Source organism: Aythya marila (genome assembly GCF_965140915.1).
Source record: "Aythya marila genome assembly, chromosome: 13".
NCBI lineage: Eukaryota > Metazoa > Chordata > Aves > Anseriformes > Anatidae > Aythya > Aythya marila.
In genome coordinates, this window is record NC_139054.1 from 8,940,188 (window position 1) to 8,968,148 (window position 27,961).

General features: G+C 43.9%; 1 protein-coding gene across 5 annotated transcripts in view; it reads right to left on the bottom strand.

Moving 5' to 3' along the window:
• Nucleotides 1-27,961, bottom strand: part of PLS3 (plastin 3) — a 49,654-nt gene that overhangs the window by 5,612 nt on the left and 16,081 nt on the right. For 4 of the 5 annotated variants that reach the window (XM_082770551.1, XM_082770553.1, XM_082770552.1 and 1 more), the window contains 8 exons: nt 15,367-15,453; nt 8,192-8,355; nt 5,521-5,650; nt 4,921-5,053; nt 4,197-4,278; nt 3,360-3,525; nt 1,904-2,046; nt 361-456 (listed from right to left, as the gene is read on the bottom strand). In XM_082770551.1, the coding sequence (XP_082626677.1) occupies nt 361-456; nt 1,904-2,046; nt 3,360-3,525; nt 4,197-4,278; nt 4,921-5,053; nt 5,521-5,650; nt 8,192-8,355; nt 15,367-15,433 (981 nt within the window). In that variant the 5' untranslated portion in view covers nt 15,434-15,453. Of the gene's footprint in view, nt 1-360; nt 457-1,903; nt 2,047-3,359; nt 3,526-4,196; nt 4,279-4,920; nt 5,054-5,520; nt 5,651-8,191; nt 8,356-15,366; nt 15,454-26,139; nt 26,342-27,961 lie in introns of those variants that run through there. The other variant, XM_082770555.1, reaches the window with a different exon arrangement.

Sequence of the window (27,961 nt, forward strand, 5' to 3'; positions counted from 1 at the left end):
CACTTGTCCAGGCTTGTCTCTACTTTTCCTAGCATGATCCCTTCGATCCCTTCCAATTTTGTATGCTTTGCAAGTTTTATGCTTTTTGAACTTGATGGTTCAAAATTAGAATACAGCAAGCTCCCAAATGCAGCAAAAATCCAAAATATTTCTCAATCATACATGTTAATTGGGATGTAGTGACCAGGCCTCACTTAGAAACAACAAATCACAACATACCCAAGGTATGTACACATACACTGACACTTTACACGGTCTTGAAATTAAGATACCAGGTTACCTAGATGTCATGGAGCAATTACGGGGTCACAAGTAGCTTGCAACTATACAGCATGAAGACACAACAGCCTGAATACTTACATTGAAACCTGACATGTTAATATCGATCTGAGGCTCTCCTTCTTTCTGCCCTTTAGGTGCAATTTGATTGAGAAGGTGGAAATAAGCTCTAGAATCCTGAAATGGATGAGAAATAGAACTCAGGTCTCCTGTACAGCACTGAATACATCATAACAATTCATTTCAAGCTCATCTTTACCAAAACGCTGTGCCTAATTGGCGTATGTACCTTTACTGAATTACCAAAATCTGTAAGCTTGACAGACAATAATAAGAGCACGATGGCAGAAATCCAGGCAGCAAGAAAAAAGAAAACAAAGGGAAAATGTTAGAAGTATTTAAGGCAAATAATTATGGGTTTTAACTCTCTGCATACTGACTTTGTTGCACACTGGTGTTGGCCACTTTTCAGGGGTTGGAGGAGGCAGAAATGCCAGCACTGCTTGCTTGAACAGGCCCCCAGCTGCCAGACCATGTGGACACCCCAACACAACCCTAACTCCTGAACAAAGCAGCCACTCCTACTGCTACAGTGATGATGAAGGTGGGTCAGAAAAGACATAGTTCTGGCAAAAAGCTGATTACATGGAACCTCAATGTTTTCTCCTGTGCCTACTCATTAGCTAGAATGGTAGGAAGGAGAGATACCAGGGATGGTCACAAACTAAGAAGAGCAAAAGCTGCTGTAATTATTCATCATTTACAAGTCCTTTCACTCCCTAGCACTGCAAAGGAGCCTGCAATATCCTGCCAGCCTATGGGCTGCATCAGACAAGCCACAGCTGTCAGCAGTACTCTGTGTAGTTTTGAAGTTGGAAATAAAAGCGTATGCACTCACACATGCATACACACACACACACACCTCAAATATCTTCCCCCCGCCCCCTTCCACCCTGACAGTCCTCTCCCCCAGAATCCACTTCAATCTTCTTTGTCTTCCTCCCAATTACTGGCTATGCAAATATGCTCCAGAAACCTGCTGGGGGTTAGTGTGAAAAAGCTCCAAACCAACCAGGAGTCATCACCCTCTGGTTTTCACTACTGCAGAGAGTGAGAAAAGAGCCACATCTCACACTTGAAAAAACAGCTGTTATTTCCCTTCTTCTCTTAAACCCATGACAGTTTGGATGAAATGCCACCACCTGCAAGGAGCATGTAGAAATCACACTCCACAAGGATGCGGCTAATTATTTCACCCTGTCCATGTGAGCTGCAGTACAGATTAGCTCCATCAAAAAAAGACTGACTAAGAACATTCAAAACCATACAACAAATACCAGTTTGCTACTTGATTAAAACATACAACAGTTTTGCTGCAGGATTGTGCTCACACTGGAGTAAACACTTGGACAATTCAATGCTGGGCTCATTCTAATGGCCACAGACAGTAGCAATGAGGTACCCTAAATCTACCCTTTGGAAACCCCTGTTATACCTATTTGGAGTATTAAGGTTAAGAAAGGTCCTGTTTATGGATTAAAGGTCTCATATACACACGCAAACACAGCCCTGGCTTGCTCCCAGCTTTTTCCCAGGCATGTGCAGCCAGGAGAGTTCTCAATACCTTGATATCTGAGCTGAAGTTATTGATTTTGTGCCAGCCTGCATTTTCCAAGTGGAAGTTGGCCCATCTTAGGAGCAGCTCTTCCGGGGACAGTTTCATAAGGTCCTCCAGATTTTCACCATCACGAAGTAAGGCAGCCAGTGCTGGAAGAAAAATGCTCGTAAGATGAAGAATGAAGAAACGAGTTTCAAAAGAGGCAAACCTCCCTCCCAGAGTCAGAACTTCAGGAACATTTCAGAGTAGGAGAGGGGACACAACCAGCTACCAGTTAAGTCAATACAATTTGGGTGTTAGTGGAGTTTCCTGAATGGGTTGTTCCACAGAGAATATGAACAATATAGAAAACATTGTAAAAATGAGAAAAAGTATTTCCCATTTTCTTGTGCAACAAAATTCTCTGGATTTTAAGTACAGTCCTTTTAAGTTGATGACAGTAAGCTAAATACAAGTATATATCTATCTCAATGATAAAAATGTTTCCAAATGATTTCATATTCACTGTTTCATTCATAAAAACAATGTCAGCTTGAAACCATGATAAGCACCTTTTCAGATAGAGGTTTCTTCACTCACCCAGGATTTTTAAGTCTAAGGTAAATAGCTTTACCACTAGGACAGGATTAGAAAGCTTAGATAAAAGACACTGAAGCCCCTCCCATCCATGTGCTCTGAACTATTTGAGAAATTTCAGTTTTGGAGGCTGTTCAAAGGACCAAGCAAGCACAGTGAGGTTACTGCAGCACGATGCTCCCATGGCTGAGAAGGATGTGAGAGCTCAGCTGTGGCATGGACGGTGGGCAAAGAGGATTTGAGGAGAATCATGTCACTGTAAACATGCTCCTGAAGAACAGAAAGCCTCCTCCTTTTTGGAGGATGATCTATCACCCTAAAACAATGCAAGCAGCTTTTGCAACCTCACCCCTAGCTTGACATTGCCAGGTAAAACGTGCCTAAGCCTCAAGGCAACAGCACAGGGACGGGACACAAAACGGCTTCATACTGAGTGGTCTGCGACACCTAAGAGATCCCTGTGCAGGGACAAGGCAAAGCACAGCCTGTGCATTATCAGGGAGCAGGAGGAGAAAAGGGCTGATGAAATCAAGCCCTGTCTAGTAAGATGTTAAACCAGGAAAGGCAATCCTATGGAAAGCAAAGTGAAAGAGCTGTGACATTGACTTTGACCACATCTAGAAAGTGTGCACAACCCCCCCAACCCAAGCCAACTTCGCAACTACAAACCAGCTGTCGGGCACTCAGCCTGGCGCATGCCCTCGATGAAGCCGATGGCCAGCTCTCCCCTTTCGGCAGAGGGGAGGGAAGATGTGGCAACGGGGCTGGAGGCAACAGCGCAAGCAACACTGGCAGGCTCAGACGCAGCATCACATGCAGCCCCTCGGCAGCTCAGGAGCAAGACGACATTCATGCTGTCCAAGTTATCGCTTACAGCATCATTTACCTTCATTTCTGCTGAGCTCAATGTCCGCAAACAAGCCAATCTTAATGATCTGCCAGAGAAGCCCAAGAACCAGGTGGGGTTTCCCTTCCCTCAAGTCCTCTGCACCAATATTGACAACATGGCAACCGATGGCAGATGCAGAATTCAGCGCCAGGTTCAGGTTCTCCTGTGGACAGCACAGTCAAGTGAGACACAGCCCAGAGAGATGTCTTTCATCCAGTGCCAGCAGAGTAGGGATTTCCCCCTCGTCCTTGCTCCAACATCAGCAGCTTGGAGGAAACTCTCCCAGCTTCCTACAGTAGTAGAAGCTTTAATGGAGCTGTCACAGTAGCAGAGTGCATCAATAAGAACTGAACTAGGCACTGGGGTTTAATTTCAGCCTCTGCTATTTAGTTTCAGCCTTCAAGTCAGTCACATCTAGTGGCATCAACAAGAACATGACTTAGAGAAGCAGTAAGGTACTCAAATACATGCAAGCACCTGTGCAAAACCTGTTTTACTCACAGCTGGTCAACACCAATAATCAGATTGCTTGAGAAGATACCAATACACATAATCAGTGCAGCAATAACAGGTGTGAACTGCATTTCAGCCATTTTACCTATTTTGTCATTAAGTTATCTTATCTTAAGACTAGGCATCCTAGTCTCTTGAACTGTACCCATACCACTAAAATTGCCAATTATGCACGGTAAAAACTGCCTTTAATAATTCAATGCAACTTACAGAAATCTTTCCTTTCCAGTGTTCCATAGCAGCTCCTTGAGCCACCATGCTAAGTTTTCCTTTACTCTATTTGAATGTGAATTTCTGCAAACATGTAGAACGGTACTGTACCTGAATTATGAATGGTGTGAGTTTCTTCTTGTTAATCGCTCTTTCATCAATTGTGTCCGGAACAGAAAGATTGATCATTTTGCTGGTAGGAGGAAAAAATAATATTTGAATGACATTTTGTATACCATCTCAACAAGTTGTTTCACTGTTACAATACTTAGCACAGTACATTTCCTTTTACTTGTTTACTCCTGCATTGCTTTTGTTTAAAAATCAATATTTTGTAAATCAGACGTTAATATTTATGTTATCCAGAATGTATTTGGAATGTATTTGAAACTAATAGCTAAACCTGAAACCTTACACATGTTACTGGTCACCATTGATCTCAGATGCTGGAGCAAAAAGAGCACGTGAATTATTCACAATGCAGTCACTGAACTAGCAAAGACTCATTGCTACTTTGTCATCTGCTGCAAAGACTAGTAAGGCAACACATAAGTACCCGCAAGGTACTTATCCCCTTCAGCAAGCTTAGTTTCAAGCCCAAAACAAAAGTACTAGACAAAACCACTACCTTGTAACAAAGCAGAAGCATCATGCATTGACACCAAAAGCCTGGGTGGATAGAGTCCCTCTTTATACATGCAAAATATTGTGCACACATGCTGGCATACAAAAAAAAACAGACTAGAACAGGATGAAAATTCCCCATAACTATGGAGTTTTTGGGGAGTATTTTATTTGTTTTTCTTTTTTAAATTCAGGAGCAATCATGACTTACCATAGCACAATCCCATCTCCCACAGCTTTGAACAGGTCATCTGTGTTTGGGTTCATTGGAATAACGTGCCTACAGTCAGGATCATTTTCCAGGGCTTTGTTTATCCAGTTTACAAAGGCATATTTTTCTTCCTCTAAGATAACCAATTATAAATTTAATACAGGGTTCTTCACAACATAGCAAAGATTTACCCAAAGCATTTTACAATAGCCCAGGGGAAAACAAACAAACAAACAAAAAAAACACCACACTATCATTACCACACTATTTTATTAGACACAGTTTAAAGAAACCTGAGTTTGACTTCAAATTATCAGAATATTCCTGTCATTTACTCATTACTTTGCATCTTTACTATGTTCAAATGTGACACAAGGGCTTCATCAGCAAGCACAGCTAACAAAACAAATAAGCACACATTTTACACACAGTTTACACACTGCTAATCTTGCATTACACTATATTCCGTCCTGCTCTCACCTTGATCTGTGATCATTCAGCTACTGGAGAACAAAAGCAGAGTGTGGAGCAGGTAGTCGAAGTCTACTAGTTTTGCCTCCACTTACCAGAGAAAAAAAGAGGTGAAAGTCAGAGGAGTACCTGAGTAAGAGTGCTGCGTCCCCTCACTGGAGAGCTCCGAGGTGCCCCCAATCGCACAGATTCCCTCCTTTCTGTTAATTGCTTTTCTGAAAGTTTTAGCAATATCGCTGCTTTTCACCTCTTGGAAAATCTACAATTTAAAGTGCGCTGTTAGACAAAAAAAGATTGCCTTCATATACTGAGAGGGCTACAGAAGAAGTTATCTTCTCTTTGTCAGCTTTAAAGCAAACTTCACAGTACAACAGCAAACGTGAACAGCCTAGCAAAATTGTAGTGGTATTAAGTTTAACATGGGTAGGAGGCAGAGACTAGTCCCACTCCCTTTTAACACATATTGCAAGTGGCAATTGAAACAGAAGCATTAGGCTTGAAGTAACTCTCACACATTTACCTTTTCAAGTAGATTTCAAGGGACCACAAGAAAAAAGTGAATCCTTTGCAATATGAAGGCAGGTACGCATGCAGCAGTTTCCATAGGACCGAAGTTGAGAAAGCTGTTGTGTAATTTTAACCTCTCTGTGTAAGCCAGATGCTCATGTGACTGTGACTTTAGTTCACACACAAGAGTTTGTCCACAGCCCACAGGAGACAAAAAAGCAGTTCTCTAGTAAGAGCATAACAATCTAATCTGCAATAATCCATAACAGATATTTCAGCTAAGTCTTTTTCTAACAGGTGTGGACTAATGGACAAAATGCTGTCATGTGTGAGAGCAGAAGAGATGCTTTAGCACAGGACTATGCTGTGGAGTTTGTGCAGGTTGAGTGTTACTATTAGTGGCCTTGAGTTTAGGACTATTCCAACTATTAGGAAAAATATATTCAGTGGTTTGAAAGCCTACTTAAGTAAACTAGTTTCAACCACACTGAAAATACAAATGTAAGAAAAAACAAAACCCCTTTGTTTTGTTCATGCCTTCCTTGCTCCTGCCAGGTTTCTGCAGCGCTGGGTTCCTCTGTTTGATTCCTCAAGTCTCATCCATCCCAACCCAACATTCTGCTATCTTTTTTTTTTTTTTTTTGATTGCACACAAATCTTGCAGAAAAACATAGGAAGGTTCTCCAAACACTGCCCTGGAAACGGCAATGGAATAGCACTGCAAATAGAACAAGGTGCTTCTGTTAAAACAAGACAAGGGGACTTGCCTGCCTGGCTGCAGAGGTGTCACCTGGCAGGGTCAGCATGCCTGATTGCCATACTTTATCCTTCCCAACCCTTAAACACAGGTAACGTAGCAAGTCAGGATGATGGTGCAGCACAGAGTTAAACCATCTCCTGATGGCAGGCAGAGGTTTTGCTCACCCCAGTGATCAGGCAGAGCTGAGTGAAAACAGCACAGAGGTTTGGGATTTTCTGTTTAGTTGGTTTATCTTAAATCTATTTAAACACAGTTATGTATTTTTAGTTTTGCCAGATTCATTACTGGTATTGCACACCCTCTCTGGAAAACATGTTTTAACACTGAGGTACCTTGACTCTAACCTCAAGGTAGTTCATGTCTTACTTTGTGTCCCAGAAACCACAGCAGAAGTGCTCATAGTTAGAAAAGATCAATGGTAAAAGTTCTATAATTAACCATTGCATCTACTGTATGGATTGGTTGCCTCTAAGACAACTAATGATGTTTACTTGACCATTGGTACCATTGACGTCTGACAGGAGACATTGATTTCTTCCTTCCTAGTGCAAAGTTAGAGTTATGGACAAGTTCAAACCAACAGCTGAAACATGCACCCAGCATGCAAGTGTTCACAAACTGCAAACAAACTCCAACTTACTAGTTGACTCCGAACTCAAAAGTTCAGAGGGTCTGAAAACAATTAAGGAACAGAAAAAGGTAAAGCTAAATTAAGCAATATCGAGAAAAGTAGCTGACATGAAAACAGCTCCCTAAATGCACTACTCATGTTTTATACTATTCTTCTAATATTCACTCAGAATATCAAAAGGATAAGGAGAGAAAGTGTTGTGCTTTTGAAAATAATAAAAAAGGACAAATTAATAAAAAAATCTGACCTATTTCTAAGGAAAAAGGCTGAAGGAAAAATGCTGAGACCCATCCTCCAACTTTTCCCACTTCCCTACTCCTGGTTCTTCCCTTTTAAGGCAACAAATGGATCTAAATTTTCCTACTTCAGCAACTAAATTAATCTCCAAGTGTGCCTTGAAATGCCCTCACAAATCTTTAGCAAATACTTGTAAGTCCCATTAAATTGAGAAAGGAAATTATACTGCTTCACAGGGAAAACAACCATTCATCTGTATGCCTGGAAAAAGTGAGCAGATTCCACTCAATACTGTAAGTTTGGAGAACTGGAAGTCTCTTTTCCAGTTGTCATGCCACATGGAAACAGGCTTTTAGCCTCCAATAGACTTTTCATAAAGCAAAAGCATGTGGGAGAATATTGTTTTTTTTGTTTGTTTTGTTTGAAAACCAACATGTTCCTTCTCTGTCCAAATCGAAAGGCTGGCAGCAACAGCAAAACAAATCATAGAAATCTCAGTATATGACCAAAGAGCTACTTTTTACATGGTAAGTCCTCAAAAGTCATCATTAGAAAACTAGAATTGTGTTAAAGTCAGCCCCTTTTAGCCCCCTTTTTTCAGCTTTGTCTAAAAGGAGCCCCGGCCATCTAACAGAGATTGCTGAAAATTCAGAAATATCACTTACATAGACAAATTCTTCAAAACTAATCTTCCCATCTTTATTCTTGTCGCCGTCGATCATGAGCTTCTGGATGATCTCTCTCACTTTGTACCCAGGGAGAGGCAGGTTGGCTTCCTTGAAGAGCTCATGCAGCTCGTAGTCGCAGATGAACCCATTGCTGTTGAGGTCTAAGGATTAAAAGGGGCAGGAGAAAAAGGGGTGGGAGAAGGCAATTTAGAAATATGTCAGTCATCTAACAGGATGAACTCCAGACACTGGGAAAGAAAAGAAGCCCCCACCCTCAAACTTGCTTTAGAGAAAGCAACCTATGTTCTGAGGACATCTGTAAGACAGAAAGTTTAAGCAGGATTTCCTAGTATGATCATCACAATCCACATGTTTTAGGGCTACATTGCACAGACCATTCATCTTTGCTGAAAGCAAGAACCGCACAGGATGCAGACACACAGCGGGACACCCACACCAAAAATACCAAGTCCAAGAAGTACACCATTCAATGGACACCACTCAGGAATCAAAGGTGCAAGTTAAATACATATAGCTCATCCTTGAAACAGACTGCAAGCCATGAGATCCCTCTGTCTTTGTGCAATGGCAGCTTCAAAGCAGAGCTGAGCAGGACAGCTCTTCACACACAGGACCAAGGCTGTTGTAAAAAGTTTCGCAAGAGAACATCTGTGTTTTCATAAATCATCTCCAGAGTTACTTTTTACATCTGAACTGCACTGCAGCTGGGTTCGTGCATTAAAAATAGAAGTTAATGAAACACAGCACTTTTTAACATTCTGAACTGAAAACACTAAGTCAGCTCTGCATTTCCTTTTTTTAATCATGTTGATAATGTTATTCATTTATTGCTGACAGAAAATTGAGGCCAGACATTTTAATACAGCCCAAGAAAGCTCTGCAATGACATTCACTTTGACAGTCACTGCCAAGATACAGTAGCACTTCACACTCATTGAGATGTGATCACCTACTAGATCTGGAGAGAAAGAAAAAATAAGTGCAAGCCTGGAGCTTTACACATCAACAGATCCCATCCCCTTTGCAGATGTTATCACATTTGCAGATCATGCAGTACAAATCCAGCAGCCCCAGTCTTTCTTCAGGCAAGAATGGTTTTAATGCCACCATGGAAAGGCACAGGCTAGGTGCTGCCTTCTACAAGAGGACTAAGGTGAGCAAACATGGTTCCCAGCACAGCTGGTATCCAAGTTTTAGAAAAGGCATGTCCACACGAGGCCAGAGCATTTGAAGCAGCCTGTGCACCCAGATTTATGTCCCAACACATAAGTGTGACCCTCCAGCATGGCCAGAGAAAGGGACTGCAAATATGTTGTGCTCTTACCACCAGTTCAGAAGCAACGTTAAAATCTGTTTGCTGTAGGCAAGTGGCACAGACAGCCCAGGGAACTTGATTCAGTGCCCAAACCTCCATTTCTAATACTTATTAGGAAGCAGTCTCTCCTTAAGGCCACAGAATTAAACTGCATTCAGGCAGAAGATTCTGCTCCCCAAACACCCTTGCAGACCACAGCCTGCATGATCGAAGAGCTGCACCTGCCCCAGCAAGCTTTGGTTTTGTTCACATGGGAATCTCACAGTACAGCCACTTGGGTCAGTACCTATGCTTAAAGGGAGATACTTTCTAAAATAAGAGAAAGCAATTAGGATAGCTCAGAAGTCCAGTTAGCATATTTTGAAAGTCAATTTACTTTTAATAAGTGGCAGTAGTGGTTTTTAAGCACTAAAAACCAACAAGCAGCATGTCCTCACCATTGCTCCAACTCCCCTCATTTTCCAGGTCAATATGGGATTTTAAGATTGTTTTCATAAGTTAGCCAGAAAGTGAAATTCAAACACTTACTGACAAACATACAAAGTAACAGTCCCTGGATCTCAAACTAAAGAAGAACATTGAGTCCAGACAATTAATAAATGGATTTAACTACTTTATGAAGTGCCAGTGTTTACAATAATTCTGATGAAATAAAGTGCTTGGGTCCAACAATTAATGATGGCAACAGCCTGCTGTCTGGCTTTCGATTTTTAGATTTTTATTAAAAAAAAATATAAGCTTGCAAAGGCAAGCTTTATCTCAGTCCAGGCTGAGATGTCATCAGCAAACTATTTCCCTGTAGGTAAATCACAGCTTCTTCTGTTACAGTTTTCTTACTACTAAATTTAACTACACAATATGTGTCTTTTTTCCATCTCACATCCAGGGAAAAAAATAATAATCAGACAAGGAAAAGAAGGGACTTGCTAATCTCCAGGGCCTATGAACCTGAAACAGGTCTTTCATTTCACCTTCAGCATGCCTGAAGCCAACGCCTATTGCTTCAGCCTGTGCTTGGCTGAACTATCCACAGTCCTTTACCATGCTGCCAAATAAAGCAGGTAAATCCAGAAATACCCCTCCATCACTTCTTCTGATCAGTCCACCTCCTAAAAATGAAGTTTTACATCTATCCAAGTGTTAAAGAAGCAAACCACAGAGAAAAATAAGGTAAGATTTCAAAATACATATTGCATCCTTGATGGAATCATTAAAGTGATCTTGATTGGATTTGTTAACAGTTTTTGTCTTGAAGTGACTACCTTAAGCATTCAGAAGAGTTTCCGAACTAGGCTTGCCTATGCCTTGTCTGAGGCTATTGAGAAGTGAAAGAAAAAACATACGGGATTTCACAAGGCAAAAAGCCACTTGGGTGACAGCAAGGAACGGAGCTCCAGTCCTCATCCCTAACACACTGTGTAGAGATGTGCCTTGTAAAAGAATACCTAAATCTGTTTAGAGCACAGTTTTGTGTATGAAGCCCTGCAAGTCTTTTAAGGGTACAATCCAGTTCAACAAATTAATCCCTAACCTTGCATTTATATTGGTTTTCTTGCAAAACAGGAACTGTAACATAAAAACACTCTGGAATGCAACTGAGGAATTAGCCCAGCCCCTTGTCTGGCCCATCCACACAACTTGCTTTGCTGAGCTCAGCCTCTGCCTGAAAGCATTACCTCTGGCTGCAGGTCAGATATCAGAATTTTCCTGCAGTTTGGTCAGTATTTGCCCATGATGCTGTTGAGGTACATCAGCTCACCCCCACAAAGCAGCATCTTCCCATTCTTCAGGGTTTGCCAGGCTCAGAGTTTTCCCTCTGCTCACTGGGGAAAAACATTAGAAGCTCTGCAGCACAAAGCATCATTCAAAATGCATATTTGCATGCAAGCGCATACAACACGGGACTGCAGCACCAGGAAAGATGCTGCCCATTATGAGGGACTGTGCACTGGCTGCTCCCAGCACTTGCTTCAGGCTCGGACAGTCAGCACATGACACAAGTTTGAAGGACTCCTGGTGAGAAACACACTTGAACTCACTCAAAACCCTCAGGATCTCAGGATCTACATCCTTCCAACTGTTAACGACATCCCAAACACCCACCTAGAATAGCTACTCTTCTACAGTATCCTGAAAAAAAAAAAGTCACTGATTTATTTCATAGATTGAAAGGGCATCTATGCCCCAGACGTTTTGGAAGTGGGAATTAACGGTAAAACAGGTCTGTTGGCTCAATCGCAAGACCCCACACCGAGTTAGAGGTTTTTTCAGTAAAGATGCTCTCATTTCAAGTTTTAGCTCTTTGGCCACAGAAATGCAGATTTAAGCATTGAAGCCTGGCGGATATGCTAGCCCATGGTTTTGGCTTGGCAGCAAAGCCTAGTAACTAGTTATTCACTGCGTGGTGGAACATCTGACACAGCAGTCAAATATACAAAGTAACACCATTAAAAAAACCAATGTCCTCTTCGCAACACCAGCAAGATCTGTAATTGTTTCCAGCATTGCTACAGGTCCACCATATGGTGCCTTGCTGGATGTCCTGCAACAGGGCCAGATTTCAGACAGGAGGTGGTCTAAAATCCTTCTCTAACAAAATCTAAAATGGTATTCAACAGCTGAAGAGGCTGTCAAAATAGAAGCTATCCCAAACAAAATCCCTTAGCATATGACCCAGAATTACTAATGGAAGAAAGTAAAATTGTTTTACCAGACAAGCTACAGCCTGGATTCATTATAATCTGCCTGATGGAAAGGAAACTACAGCACATCTGAAGTTTCCTATTTCCACTGAAAGATGCATGCATGCCAGCATACTAAACCTGCAAAAGGTCACTGCCGTGATATATGGCACCACCTTCTGCCCATATGCAGGTGGCGCAGCAAAGCCGCAATAAACAAAACCCCAAAGCTGCTCCAAGCTCTGGCTCAGCTTCCTCCAGACAAGTCCTTAAAATAGCTTAAATAACAGGATGCAAGAGGGGAAAGTAACCCACACATTTCCTTTTAAGGACATATGCTCTCAGCAGGACCACAGATCCCTATTTGCCTTAAGCTACCATTTCAGAGCATTGTTTTACTACCTTGCAGCATCGAACAAAGTGTTCAACTGGGCTGTGTTTTTAAGTACTTAGTGTTTCCAGAAAAAGATGCTTATCACTGCTATTAGGATCAAGGAGGAGGAAGACAAATAAACAGAGCAAGTTTTCAGATTTTTTTCTGCCACACCTCTTCTGTGAAGTGCCACTGTTTGGCCAAGTGCAGCGACCAGTTCTGTGGAATGAATTCAGAGGTTAGCTGAGATTGGGAGCAAACAGCTAACCCCACTAACACAGGTTGTTTAAAGCACAGATAGTTATTATGTCCCCTCTAATAATTACTTTTGTCAGATGTTAAAATGTTTCTTCCACCCCTGCTGTTTATCACTTGGCTCACTTTCAGCAGCAATACCTGGTTATTGGATGCTGGGTGTTGCTTGCACAAGCTGCAGCTGACTTTACTGCTAGCCTTAAACCGCAGTTTCTCATCTGTGGACTGGACTGCTTCTAGCAAGCAGCAGGTAGCCTACGGACTTGCCTTTTGCTGCCAGAACAGCATACCAGATGCATGAGAGAGAGGGGATACCTGCAAGAGGCACAGAGAGCAAGAGGTGACAGAGTACACATTAGCAGACCTTAGGGACACCCTCTGACACTAGAAAGCTGACTATCTACCCAGTCGAGCTGCACACAGAGCAACTGATCAGACGCACATCCTCAAAGCCCTGTGAATCTACACTAGCAACAGCTGTTGTGGTAGGAGCGTTCCTGGCCAGAGCCGCAACTTGCCCCATATGAGAATTAAAGCAGGTCTCCAGGAAGCCAGCGCAGCCATGTACTGGAGCTTGCACATCACCTGGTGAGCAGAAATCACTCCATTAAGTGTTTCTTCCTCCCTCCCCACATCTCTCTTAAGATATCAAAGAAACCAGCTAGCTGAGTTTTACTATAACCATGCCTCATTGCATTCAAAGTTTTCCAGGTAGCTGGATTCTGAAGTGGAAGAAAAATCTCACTTTAAACAGCAGCCTCAGTCCACTGTTTTTTCACATTCACTGGAGACACCATTAGAAGTTCCCAGAGGAAGCCAGTCATATCATTAGCAGGCAGTTATACAGCCCATGGCAAAGATGGCTCCTTTAGGCAAGAATTAAAGGACGAAGAGCATTAAAAATGCTCTTGACAGGCACAGGCCCTCCCACAGCAGTGTCTGTGAACTGTGCCATGCCTAAAGCACACAAAACAGAAGGCAGATAAAAAAAACGTAGATCTCATCACACTTGTGGGTACATACTAATGGCTAATTATCACATTTTTTAATACGTAAGTTTTGACATTTCTTTTATATTGGTAAACTGAACAGGGACAGCAGAACAAGCTGGTTTCTTGAAACAAATTACTATCTGACTTGAGTTTCCCACTGTTTTCAGTGCAACGGCAGACAGCCAACCTAACCTCAATAATTTCCCTACACACTAGTGACAAAAAGCCACTCCATCCAGCCAAATGAATCATTTAAAATTTATCCAAGGACAGAGCAGGCTGCCCACACCCATGTCTCAAAGTCTGCAATTAGAGGTTCATTACACAGCTAGAAGCAGGATGGTTACTCACCTGCCTCTGTGCCAGCTGACTTCCACCTGCTGGAAAAGTCTGGGACAAGAGCAAGATAGGAGAGGGAACTGCCTAAAACGCAACTTGTTTCATATCCTGACAGCAAATACTATTCTGTGAGAATTGATTACCTTTGAAAGCTACTTTTTCCCCTACACGTTGTTAATTTAGAGCAAGAGAAACTTCTGTTCAGATGCGAGGCAGCTACTGATTCAGAGCAATAACCAGTGCTCAAGCAGCATGGATGTGCAGCCAGGGAGATGAGCAGGGGCGGATCTGACCACTTGTGCAATGTGTTCTCATCCAGTGCCAGCCCCAGGCATGGTTCCCCAGCTGCAGGCACTGACCTCAGCCCACTGTCACCATCCTGCTGCTTCCCACCCCTCCCTGGCCTTTTTCTGATCCTCCTATAAGCCCTATCAGGAAACTAAACCAGCAGAAAAGTTCTCTCCATGATGTCACCTCTCTGCCCATTTAAGCTTCCTGAAGCAGCCTGCCAGGGGCTTGTGCAATGCCAATATAGGGGAGCAGGGAGGCAGGCGGAGGCAGCAGGTTGCAGCTTGGGCAACCGAGCATCACCAGCTGTGAGAGATGGGAGACCCAGGGAGAAACAGAGCCACCAGAGGGCACTGCACATGCACAGTGGCCACAAAGCATTTTATTATCACCACAAGTTGCTCCGTAATGCCCAGGTATGCGGCCACTAATTAGGCTTCACCTATAAGGTCGCCAACCGTGGTGCCTCAAATGCACCTGCACAAACCAGAAATGTTGAGCCTACATTTGCCCTCTGCACAGCTAAGCCCCAACTGCCAAAGCCAACACCCTCAGGACCAAGCATTGTGCGAGCCCTGAAGTGCTGCCTGGGCCAAAGGAACACAATGTCTCTTGAGATATTTCTTCCACCATCAGCAGCCAGAGAAGCCCACCTGGAGCACCAAGGCAATGCTATCCACCAGTGCTCACTGGCAGCCACACTGCCCACATCCTTTCCTACGTGCTCCTTGGCTAGAAGTGACATACCAGAAGTAACAAGACTGCTAAGGGACTCCTGGGCATGAAGACAACCATGAGATAAGGCGACTGCCTGTGTCCTGCTGGCACCATTTTTCATGGGGCTGGGATAAGTCCTCTTCAAACATACAGCAGACAGGGACAAAAGTGACCTTCTCACTGCGACTTACCAACTTTGGCAAAGGCCTCCTTGAGTTCTTCCAGCTCATCTTTGGAGATTTGCGTGGTGATGGCCATCTCATGAATTTAGTGAGCACCTGAAGAGAGAAAAAGGACGCTATGTGAAACCAAGCTGCATTCAAACACGCACAGTTTTGAACAGCAGTACAGTAACAATCGGTAACAAGGTCACCGTACCTCTCAAAGTCACATTTATCTTTCCACCGAGAAAAACAGATGTGAAACTTGGAAGATCGGAAATGTGCTCCTTACCAAGTCAGAAATCCCATTAGCTTTGTTAATATTTAGCTCTCTATATTTATTTTACAGGCTGTGTTATTCTGCACACATTAAGGTACCCACTACAGGTACATGCTGTAGTTTGGAAAAAGTTCGTATCTCCAGGGATTTTCCACAGCTTTGACAGAACAGGTATCTACAATTAAAATATTAATACAATAGATACTGAATGCTCTGCCTGCCCATCTGCCCACTGACAGCGTGCAACTACCTAAACCAAATAAAGATTCTGAACCGTAGCTGAAAAAGGTCTTTTTCCACAAAATAGTATACCTGATATTGTTTGCCAAGAGGAAATCTGCTTTTCTACAACAAAACTCTTTGAATAAACACCGATTTCCCAGAGTCAGTCTCCCAATGGTATGCAAGGAATGGGGGCTGTTTGCACAGCCACTGACCCCATGCACACTCCTCAGCCAGGCATGCCAGGAACACTGCGAGCAAGTGCCCTACAGCCAACAACAGCCCCACACCAGCCATGAGCATGCCGAAACGCTGCGTTGATCAGACCAGCACAGCTTCAAGGGTGTTTAAAGAAGCAAAGGATGAGGCATGTATTTCCTGCCCCCATGTATCCTAACCTTCCTTTCCAAGCTCTGATTAGGTGGCAGCCTGCTAGCCTAGAGAAGACGCATCACCAGAAAGATAGCGAAAGACCAGGGACCTGCCCATGCCCCCTTCCTATGACTTTTGTGACAGCAGAGTCAGATGATGTTGGCACTTTGACTGATACAAACAGGAGAGAGCAGTGATTCATTGGACATGCAAACAGGACAAACCCTGTGCAGTGGTCTCCTACAAAACTATGGGCATTGCTAACAGTGACCACATTCCAGTACACCCATTAGCTACACACTAGCTAAGGGTCTTTAAAAATGAGGATCTGGGCAGGCTCAATGCAACCTCCAGTGAGATTTGCAACCCAAGATTTTTCAACTTTTTGTTAGCTACAAAGTGGGAAAATAAAAGCTTTCCTCCTCTGCCTATGGGAACAGAAGCAGCCTACACCTCTGTGAGCAAAGGATGAAGGCTGATTTCAGGTTTACAGACCTTCAGAAGACAGGATCCTGAACGGGCTGGCTCACTGCTTACGCGACAACCCAGGCTTGGATTCATGAATACCTCTGCTCTGACTAGCAAGCCTCTTGTCTGAAGCTCACAGCTGCTCTACAGCACATGCTGGGTTAAATACACAAGTTTGCCTAGCTGTAAATATTCATTTTCTGTAATACTTCATTCAGTCTGGAAGGAGGGAAGTCATTAGAGATGAGAGCGATGGGCAGGCGTGGCACCCTGGGAAAACAGCACTGACAGGTGGCAGCAGAGAAAAGCAACAAGAAGTTGCATCACTGCAGAGCCATGTAGGAGAGCACATCAGACCCCAGCTCCAAGCATCTGCAGAGTTGCCAGCAGGTAGGACAAGATATTTAACAGTCAGCAAGAGCCACTGACAGCCAGACAACTGACTTCAGCCTTGGGTTCATACTACAAGAACAGGACAGAAGGAGGAATTGCTGCAAAGCTTGTTCAGGTTCACAGAGTAAAACAACACCATGGTAAATTTTTACAGTTGCTCCTCTCACTGCGTGCCCAATCCACCCGATCGGGACCTTCTCTGTTACCGAGCCAGCTCCTCTGTAGCACCCAACCAGCCTGGTCCTTGGGGCCTCCAAAACCAAAACCTGAGTGTTTGTTTTTTTTTTCCAGGGAATAAAGCAGTTGCTTGGCAACAAAGTCAGCTCTGAGCAAGTTCAGTGCACGGTACCAAAGGTGGATTTCACAACTGGCAGAAACACTCTGGTATCGAGATTGAAAGCAGTTTCGGCTACACATGGCATCACCTGACAGGCAGGAGAGGCTGAACTATAATACTAAAGATTCAGCCAAGCCACCCTCACTCATTCTTTTTTCCTAATCCTCGTTTGCTCCAATTCATTTTCAAACCATTAGGGTTTGAAAAATGAATTTCCAAAAACATCACTACCTATCCATTTCATTGGAATTTAACTTGCTGCTGTCTATCTCTACCATCCTTAACAACCAAAACCACTGTAAGCTGAGAGTTTTTTATTAAAGCTGCATTGTCTGACTATCAGAGAATTATCACACTCAGGATACGCCCTACTGTTGTTTGTGTGGGTTTTCACTGGAAAAAAAAAATCCAGTCTCTATGTTTTTCATCTTAGCAAGTCTATGAAAGATTTACCTCTGTTTTTATATCACTTTCTTCTTTCTGTTTCTCAAGTTGAGAGGAGAAAGAGAGAACTTGAACCAAGAGAGAAAAAAAGCAGACACCTGACCTCATTATAGCTGTCTGAGAAGGGGAAAGTGTTATGATACAACAAAACAGTATTTGAAAAGGTTAGTGAAATGGAGACAGTTATAAGTAGACAGGGACAGTTAAGCTCCTAGAAGGATTTTATGGAGGTTTGTGGGTTTTCCATTTTGGTTGGTCCCCCCCCTGCTTTCTCCCAGTGAAGAGGATTACACCTACATTTGGCACACTGGGTTGGAGAGCTCTTCAGATTTATTTTATTTTATTTTTTGTGTGTGTTGCTTAGTTGGTTTTTTGTTTGATTTTTTTTTTTTTAGTAGCTGAGTCAAGGGCATTCAGAATTGTGTTTTTCATTCAGACACATTTTTAAACAATTGGCTTTGTCTTCATGGACATAAAAGCCCTTTTATAACACTACACTAGTGATCACACATCAGCTGTCTCTCTCAAAGTCCTGGTGGAGACCCAGTACCGCGTCCCTCATGCCTCACCACGTCCCATCGACTTCTGCTGGGAGAAGAGCCTCTGTAGGGCACGCAATGATGGCCAGAGACAAACTCTGCTTAAAGACCCATTTTAGAGGAAGGAAGAGAGAAAGAGCAACAAGAGATGACAGAAGCTAGTGATCCCACGCTCATTACACACCCTGGTGACAGAAGGCCCATTCAATGTGCAATTGACCCATTCAGGTCAATGTGCACGGAAACAGAGCGTATAAGGAAGTAATTCCTGTTCAACATCCCTTCACTCCTGCCTGCATCCCTCCATCAGGAAAGAAGAGCAAGGGGGGCTCCCTGCTGCTGGGATGCATTAAAGCAGCTTCACAGAAGCACACAGCCAGCAGGCGTGCAGCCCATTTATGCGCTTTGAAGACCTCACTTTTTGCTGGAGATGAGAGCTGCTTTAAGTACATCTCAGGTTTTCTAATATCAACTCCCTTCCCAGATAGGAGCCGTATCAAGTTTCTGTGTAAACAAGCTTTGTAGCTTCTAAACACACCACAGTCAGTGCATCAGGGTCAGTTTATTTGCTCTCCAGACAGAACTGCAATACTGGCAGGTCAAATAAAGTTGCCCCAGCCCCTGTGTTTTCACAGCTGTAAGCCACCTGGAGATGAGCTGTGAGGATGCTCCATCAGAGGCATGCCTCTACTCTGGCACTCCACACTTGCAGTGCAGACATCAGACACAAGTTCCAGGAGCTCACCAGTACTTCTGGGTGGATTAACAGCTCAGACAGCAACTTAAGACACCCTGTCCACGCAAAAGGTCCCCAGACAGTCCCAGGAGGGAAGCATTGGAAACTGCAGCCTGTGCAGAGGATTGGTGGGAAGGAAAATAATTATAAAAAAAAAAAAAAAAAAACACAACACAAAACAGTAGTTTGCACATCCTAAAATGTGAAGGATTAATTCAATTTTAAAAAGAGACAGCAACCAAATATTTCCCGACAGCAAGTCAAACACTTCCAACAGAAACAGAGCTGGAATTTGCTTCTGATCCAAATGAAAGAATTTGCTTTTTTAGCAGCTCTGCACTAGTTTGAAAACTGAGCCACTCTGTCTTTCCCTGCCCCACCCCATTCTAATATCTTTACAACTGACTGATTATCAGTTTATTTACTCAAACAGGCAAACGCAGAGACACATTAAAGTGTCAACAAAAAGATATTAATATGTCCTTTTTCCATCCAATTTCAGGAAAAAAAGGAAGAAAGGAGATAGGACTTGTCTTGGAACAGTGACTCATCCAATGTATATTCCTCTTTTCAGAGGAACCTGTGGTTTTGCTGTCACTTCGTGACAAAGGCTCCAGACATGAGAAGGCAAGTCAGTCAGCATTAGCAAATTAAAAATACTTCAAAACTTGCATGCCTTTGACCACTAATCCAACAAATATGAGGATTGCTTTAGGAATAACGTACCAGACAGCCAGGCAGGCACTGGGTACACCCTGCAGCCCTCTGCAAGTGCCAGACCCTCTGGGCTTGCAGCACATGCAGCAGCCTCACTAGTTTGGAAGGAATCCTGGTGATTCAGCTGATATAGGATCTGGCCCCCAGGCTTCCTGTTGCTCACCATCGTCTTCCTCCCTGCTCTGCAGGCAGGGCTGCAGCAGCAGAGGATGGTGTGGCCATCCATATTCCTATGCTTCCCAGTTCCCCCGGCTCATTTTGCAAGAAGTTTCAGCCAAAATACCCATCCTCAGCTTTATTTTATTGTGAACACAGCTCTCTTCATTCATGCATAGCACCAAGCAACTTACCTTAACAGACCGAGAAGCAACCCCATGGAGATTCAATTTTATAACTGAATTTATCTAAGCTCATCCAGTTGTTCTAATTGATTACCTCCCACCCCTCAGTTCTGCACCTTGCTCAGGACACTGCCTTCACATGCAGCACACCAAGTCCTTTCGATTTGTCTGTCCTGGTTCTGTGCCCCACCAGCTGTCGTGCAGACACTCCCTGCATTGCAGAAGTACAAGAGACCACAGGCAGCAATTGCCACTGCATGGGACACCCTAAGGCTCTCTTCTTCCCTCCTCTGCACAAAGCTTACCTCCGGGTGCTGTTTAGTACATCTCAACAGCAGCAAGTGTCCCTTTAGCAGGTCTGCTTTTATTCTTTCAAATTCCCCTAACAGGCATGCTGGGAGAGACATGCTTCCCACTAAGTTTATTTTCATCTGGGAGCGGATGAAGAGACTTTGCTCCCATTGTTACACAACTCCCTGCCACTGTAGGGAAAAATCTGTCAAATCCATCAGGAGCAGAGATGCACTCTGGAGTTCAGCACCACCCTTGGCTTAACAGCAGCTCTCTCTGGATTTGGAGACATGTTTATGGGGCACCCACCTCCAGATACACACTTTCCTCCAACAGGTCCAGGTTAAAAAACAAACTTCTCCAAGCTAGATCTAGCAAGAATAATGCCAGAGAATTTTCTGCACAGTACCTGGGCAGATGCCCAGTGGGGACCCATGTTGCACAGAAGCCAGGTCACTCCAGCTGTAAGGGAACAACTGGAGCAAGCTGGTTTTCCTGAACCTGGACAGCCTGATCCTTCAGTTTTTGCAAACTGGTCCAAGTCTTTTCTCTCCCTGCCGGATAGAACAAGATTCACTAGTTTCGATTCCCTTAAATCCTTTTAAAAATGACTGTTGAGCCCACCAGCCAATTCACATGTCTCAGAGTCTCCAGCACTACAAAGCAGACTTTCTAGAGTGCAGCCAAGCCCAGACAGGGTCAGCACCATTCGCACCCTGATCCAGAACAAGCTGCAGCTGGTACCCACAGGTAACCCAGATTCAGCATGATAAATTTCTACTTACTGCATCAAAATAGGAATTAGCCCCTCGCTAAAAGCCCAGGGAGCAGGAAAGCCACATCTTTCAGGACAGCATCTGAAATACTGAAAGCTGTGGAAACAACACAGAAATTTGCATGGATTTGAGTACACAAATTTCTGTGTATCAGACACAGACCAGCAGAAAGACAGCAAGAACCTGGTGATGCTCAACCACACGGCACCCAGACCTACACTCCTCCCTATAGGCTCCTGACATGAAAGACCAAGTGGGTCAGAAGGATGGTCAATGCAGGGGTCGTGCTCATTTTCAAGGAGGACAGCAGCTGCCTCCCAGACCTCACCAACTTGCCTTTGCTCACCCCCACCACACCACAGACTCCCAGCTACAGCACACCAGCTGCCTCGCTGCCTCAAGTCCATTACAGTTATCTACAGAGCATTTGGAATCTGCAGGGCACAGTAGAAACCAGATAAAGAACTGCCTGAGGCACCAGTGAATCAGTCCTTCAAAGCCTGTTTGCCAAATGCTCCCCCAAAACGTTGCACTTATGTACACCTCTGTTTTTAGTAGGGCAGCTGCTCCAGAATTAGTGTACTTTCAAGACTGTAGCCCACTAGATCAGTTTAACTTGCTTTTGAATTTCAGTGATATGTTTGCATCAGAGGAAGTGGAATGATGTTCCCCAATAACTAGCTATTACAGCACAAAACAGGTAATCCTTTCAAGGCCTCTCAGGAAAGGTAAAGAAAACTCATTCTGCCTGGAACCTGCAAAAGCAAGAACAATTCATCAGAGTGAATTCAAACCTAAATGCAAAGGGGATGGCAGGGGTCATATGTCTGCTAATGGACTGAGACTCTGAAGGCTTTATTTTAAATTCCTGGCTCTGGCACAGAATAGTCATGCTAGCCTCTCAGGAAATTCTTATGCTCATAGTAATCCTTATTCTTGTGCAGTTCACCAAATAAAGCAGAGCATTAAACACTTCCTTCTGCCTATTCTGTTTCTTAGCCATAAAAGACTTTGAGGACCCACCTCTGAGCACCCATGCACAACTAAAAAAAAAGGCAGCCCTCATTTTATGATGGGACCCCCGGAGCAACAGTGGAAAAGCTAGCAGATTCCCCACCTGTATGAGCAAGGAGGTATAAGAATCACAAGGATGAATCAGTGCAAACTTCCTTTCAGAAAAGAATGGGATCTGCTTGCTGAGACCTGCAGTTTACCCCTGACATGCTTTAGGCATGTATCCTTCCATTTCCCAATATTCAGCCCTAACACAGCCCAGTTCCTTACAAAGGTGGCCTCAGACCTCAGGCTGTGCCCTGGCCCACAGCAGCTGTATAATGCTCTTCACAAATACAAGGGAGTCATAGCCACACAGCCCAGACCTTCCTCCATTCCCCCAGCACCTCCAGCCCCACTGTGCATGAGGGATGTGCCCACTGAGCACCGTGCTGGACATTGCTCCCTGGTCCAAAGACTTTCCTCCTCTAGAAAAGTCACGGCAGATGCTTGAGCCATCATGATTTCTGTACCAGGTCCCTGCTTTTACCAAGGGCCATTGCAGCATCACAGACACCCAAACTGGGGTCCTCAGCCCCCAAAAGCTAAATGACACAGGAGCTTCTCCCACGTTTGGTAGGTAACAGCCACTACAGCTTCCATTCCCAGGCAGCACCTTTGCTTGGCAGGTGAAGTTGCTGATAAAAAAATATTCCATGATTAAAAGAAGTGTTACTCAGTCTGCCTGTTAGGCTTGCTGCCTGTCCAGGCAAAGAAATCAACCCAATCCCTAAATTAAATCACAACACAGTCACTGCTTATTCCATGCCAGCAAACAAGCTTCCGCAAGCCAAACACCCAGTGTGACGTTGCTGATCCCCGGTGAACTGGACAATAGGGAGTTTCAGCAATTAATTTTGAGAGGGTGGGTTTTGTGCAGTCTTTCAAAAGGTACAGCCATGGTCAAGCGATTTTGCAGACTGTTTTATCAGCTTTGAAGTAAACAGCTGTCCTGAGACTGCACAGCCAGGACTGAAATCCCAGCAGCCCAGAGACCGCTGCCCACTGGGCAGATAATGAACATTCAGAGAAACATGACAGCGAATGCTGAAACTACAAACCATAGCTTGAACATGGGGCTATGTTTGTTTCAAAAGTCTCAAAAAAAAATCAAAACAAAAAAAACACACCAGGAATTTCGCCTAAGTGATCTCTTACTAGAAAGAGCTGCTGATAAAATGAGAAAAATCTTCTTCCATCATTCCCCTGCTACTCATAATCTTGTTTTAAAAGTACTTGGGAGAAAGGGAAACAAGTCAAAGTAATTTGATTCATAGCAAGAAACAATGCTAGACTGTAATAAATCAGCTTTGCTGTATAGCTGTTCTAGTGGCTTTTGGAAGTAGAAAAAACTGTAAATTCAATGCTTATTTTCTCTAGAGTAGATGCTGAAGATCCTATCTACCCTTAACAAAAGCAGAAACATTAATCTCAAAGATTAATGTGAAAAGCCTGGAAGAGCAGAAGAGAACTGTTCTCTTTGCCTCCCAGGAGGTTGCCATGATAGTGAAATTCAGTTTACTCTGACAGCAGGGTGTTCCCTACACTTCTCCTCTAAAATGTAAATTACTACAGGGAGGAGAGAGAGGGAGCAAAGGTACCAAACTCACCAGTCACACACCTGTACTCAGATCAGGCTAGCTCTGTTCTTGGATTTTGGACAAGCACTCATCTCTGTAAAACGCACCCAGATTAGCAGATCTCACAGCCAGGCAGACTCTCCAAGATGTACCCAACACTGATTTTTCTCTGGGTCCCCATACATGGTTCTGCCACCTCCCTCCCTGGCAGCACCCAGCACATGCAGGACAGAGGTGGAAGGGAATCAGCTCTGTGCTCTACACAGCATCTGGCCTTACCCCACCTTCAGGAGGATGGGACAGTCCTCCAGCAGACAAAGTCACTCCTCACAGCCAAATGTTTTATAGAAGAAATGCCAGGTAAGAGTAAAATCAAGCTTAATTATACCTCAGAGCAACACATTCATTATAAACAAAACCATGTAATGAAGAAGCAACTCTAGATGTGTTTTACAGGTAAAGATTTTCCAATATGTTAAGTCCACATTTTCCCACCACAAAGAATTCAGCTTTCCAAAAGGTACTTAGTATGCTCGTGTGCTTGGGGTACAGAAGTATTTTAGTCAGCATTTGGAGACGGTCAGTCCCAGCATCAAGCACAGACCGTCTGCCAGAAAACATAGCAGGCGAGATAAACTCGTCAGTTTGGAAACAAACTGCTGCCAACCTGCAATGCCACATGCCACTTCCCGTCTGAGCTCAGCAGCCCAGAGCCCAGCCTCTCCTGGAAGTTAGGTAGCCACCAAAGCCAGCAGCCAACAGCAATTTCCCCAAAGTATTCAAAGCTCCTCACTTTCTGCAAGACAGACGTTTAAATATTTAAGGCTAACATGCAAGTTTAAGCAGTTCTGTTGTTTCAAAGTCTGGTGCAGACTACGGCTGGGAAAGACGTGCCCCAGACAGAGATTTCTGGGAAGACACACCCTCAGCACTCGCTCAGAAACAAAATACTCCTCAATGCAAAGTCTGTCACAGCACCTCTGCTCTGTTCGCACGTGCAGTTCAGCCAGGTACACAGATAAACAATGATTTTAGATCAGATTAAAACTCACAATTCATCTTCTTGATTCCGACTAGAACTATTTTATCCGCTACAGCGCTAGCAGTCGCTATACATTTTGCAGAGGATAAACCACTAAAGAAAAGCAACACAAGCAGTCGCAGGACAGCAAGCTCCCGGCGTGTGCTGGCGGCTCGGCAGCCAGGTGCCCAAGCAGCAGTGCAGCCCTGGAGCCAGCCCGCAGCGAGCCTCCCTTACCTCGCCTCCTCTCCCGGCAGCAGCAACTCATGTGAGCGTGGCAGCGTCTCCCACGCCCACAGCACGGAGCTGGAAGCCCAGCACTGCTGCCGCCCGCCCACCCACCACCCAATGGGCGCTTGCCCTGCGCTGTGGGCAGGCGCTGCCCGAGATCCACAGGGTGGCACAGAGCATCCCATAAACAGGCAAGGAGGAAGGGGGCACCCCCTGCCCCTAACTGGCTTTTGTTCCTTTAGTGCCCGGCACCTGGGAGCAGAAGGCACTAAGACATGAAGCTTTTAGGTAAGCAAAATATCGTATTTTATACATACATATACGTATGTACATATGCATATACGTATGTATATACATACATACATATACGTACCTCTTATATACATATGTGTACATATTAAATGTATGCATATAATTTATACAAAGGTATAAAGCTTTTTATAAAGCTTTTAGGTAAGCAAATAATTTTCTTTATATATTTTTCTTATATATTTGTATATGAAGAAAATATAAAATTGTGCATTTATGTGTATGTTCTTATTCTTATATTTTATATAAAAATCTTTATAGCTTAGTATAAATTATATACATGCATTACATATATATGCACAAATACACACATACATATATTAATATATACTCATCACTAAAAAATTTATCGTTATTTTTACAGATTAGTCTCAGCTTGTCCAGTCAAATAGCAACACAGAGCTTGTATTTTGCTCGAAGCACTTATTTTGTGGAAAGCTTTAAGACCACCAGAAGTTTACAGAGCGATGAGAAGCCAGATCTGTTTGGTCTCAGCCCGTATTCAGTAGGATGGTGCCTATTTCACCCCACTGTTTCTCCAAACAAAACCAAAACAACAAAAAACCCACAACCAAATAAAATACCCAACAATAAAGACAAAACCAAAACAAACAACAAAACAAACAGATGTGGTCTAAATGGGTGGTAAATACCAAGTTCAGAGCTGGTACACATAGCAATATATTGCATTACCTCAACAATAAATCCCAGTCTGCTCCAGAGGAAAATACAGACATCTGCCACCAACCAAAAAGACAAGCAACAGAAATGTGCACTTCTTTTTTTTAGCTGATCCAACATACAGGAACAGAATAAATCACCAAAAAAGGTTAAGTGAGATTTTCCAACTACGTATTTCAGAATTTTCCTTCCCTGATAAATCCACAATGCCTGAGCCCTCCTATAGTGAAAAGGAGAGAACATCACTTACCAATAAGCAGAATACTTGAATTAGTAAAGAATTTGAAGAACTCGTGACCATTAGAAAAATTAAAAATACTTGACCAATAGGCTCATTGTTTTTCTTTCCTTTTTTTTTTTTTTTTTTTTTTTAAAATTACATCAGCCAGGGAAGTGAGTCACTGCCTGGTCCCATTTCTTGGGCATCACCTTAAAATTTAGCTTCCAGCTGTAAAGTTTCAAAAGAGGTTTTTTTAAAAAAAAAAAAACAAAACAAAAACCCAACCCCAAACCCACAACCTGCCAGCTTCCTCAGGATGGTAAATATAATGAAAACCAAAATAGTTTTTTAAGCCGAGAACTGCAGCTGCAACTTAGAAAGAAAGAAGTTGGCTTGAAAAGCACTTTTGCACTCCACTGGGATCAGGTTGCCTGTACATCAGATGGGATTTGGGAAGAGCAGCTTCAACGCTGCTCTGACTTGCATCAGCAGCTGGGCTCAGCTTCGAGTCGGTCCCTGGGTGTAGGGAGTTTGTCTGACCCACAACAGCAAAAAAAAACCTGAAGTCCTGGGGCAACCACGCAACATAAAGTGAATATATTAATTTCAGGAAGTTTAGTCCCTCTCCGTTTTTGTTTTATGTGCAAACATACCACAGAATAAAAACTCACACTGAGTTTTAGGAAGTTTTAGGCTTTGGGGCTTTACTGGTCTTAGAGACAACATGCAAAAACTCAGTTCCCAAACTAGACTGTGATTTCTTCCGTGACAGCTCTGTCCTTGCTCCTTCAGGGCTGGATAGGAGCAACGCCTGATATGGGGAGGGGAAAGAAAAATCTCCTCCCCTTGCCTCTGGCAAGAGCGTTGCTGGGAGAGAAAAGCAGCACCTGCAAGTTTGTAGGTGTCAGACCCACGCTACAGAGGCAGATAACTAAAAGCCACCAGCAGCCCATGGAGCTTTAAACCTCTACTTATCCGCTTTTCTTTTCCAGGTGGGAGTAATGCACCCTATGGGGCTGCTAGCTGCCACTGTTCCCTTTGCCGAGGAGGGAAAGGGCACCGCCACCCACTGTCCTCAGCCAACACAGATGTTCAGTGGCTCCACGGTGAGAAGTCGAGGTTGCGCTCACAGGGTGTGCGTGAAACACACCCATCCTCCACATTTGTAGAGGATCGGCAGCAGCCAGTTGTTCTGCAGCTTTAAAAGCACTCAGCTCTCTAAATATCTCCAAACCCAGCCTTGTTGGTGCAACCTGCAATTACACGCAAACCCAAAATAGTGCCTCGGCAGCGCCAGCACCACTCCTCACCGTGGCACGCCCCAGCACAGCTCCCCGCCACTCCCAGCCCGCTTCCTCCAGTGTGGCTGGGCAAACACGGCTCCCCATGTGCTTCCAAAATAGGAGTTTTACAATCAGCCCACTGCACCAGCGTATTTTCCTCTTCCTCCCTAAGAAAGCCTTTTAGGGAAGCACAGGATATGCCTGAGGTGCTCTGATCAGGTGACAAAGCATCCGCTCTCCTGCGCAAAGTGGAAAGCACCCGTGCAGCAAGGGGTGCACACGGGATGAGGAGCCCTTCCTTCATCACCGTCAGCAACCCAGGAGCACACAT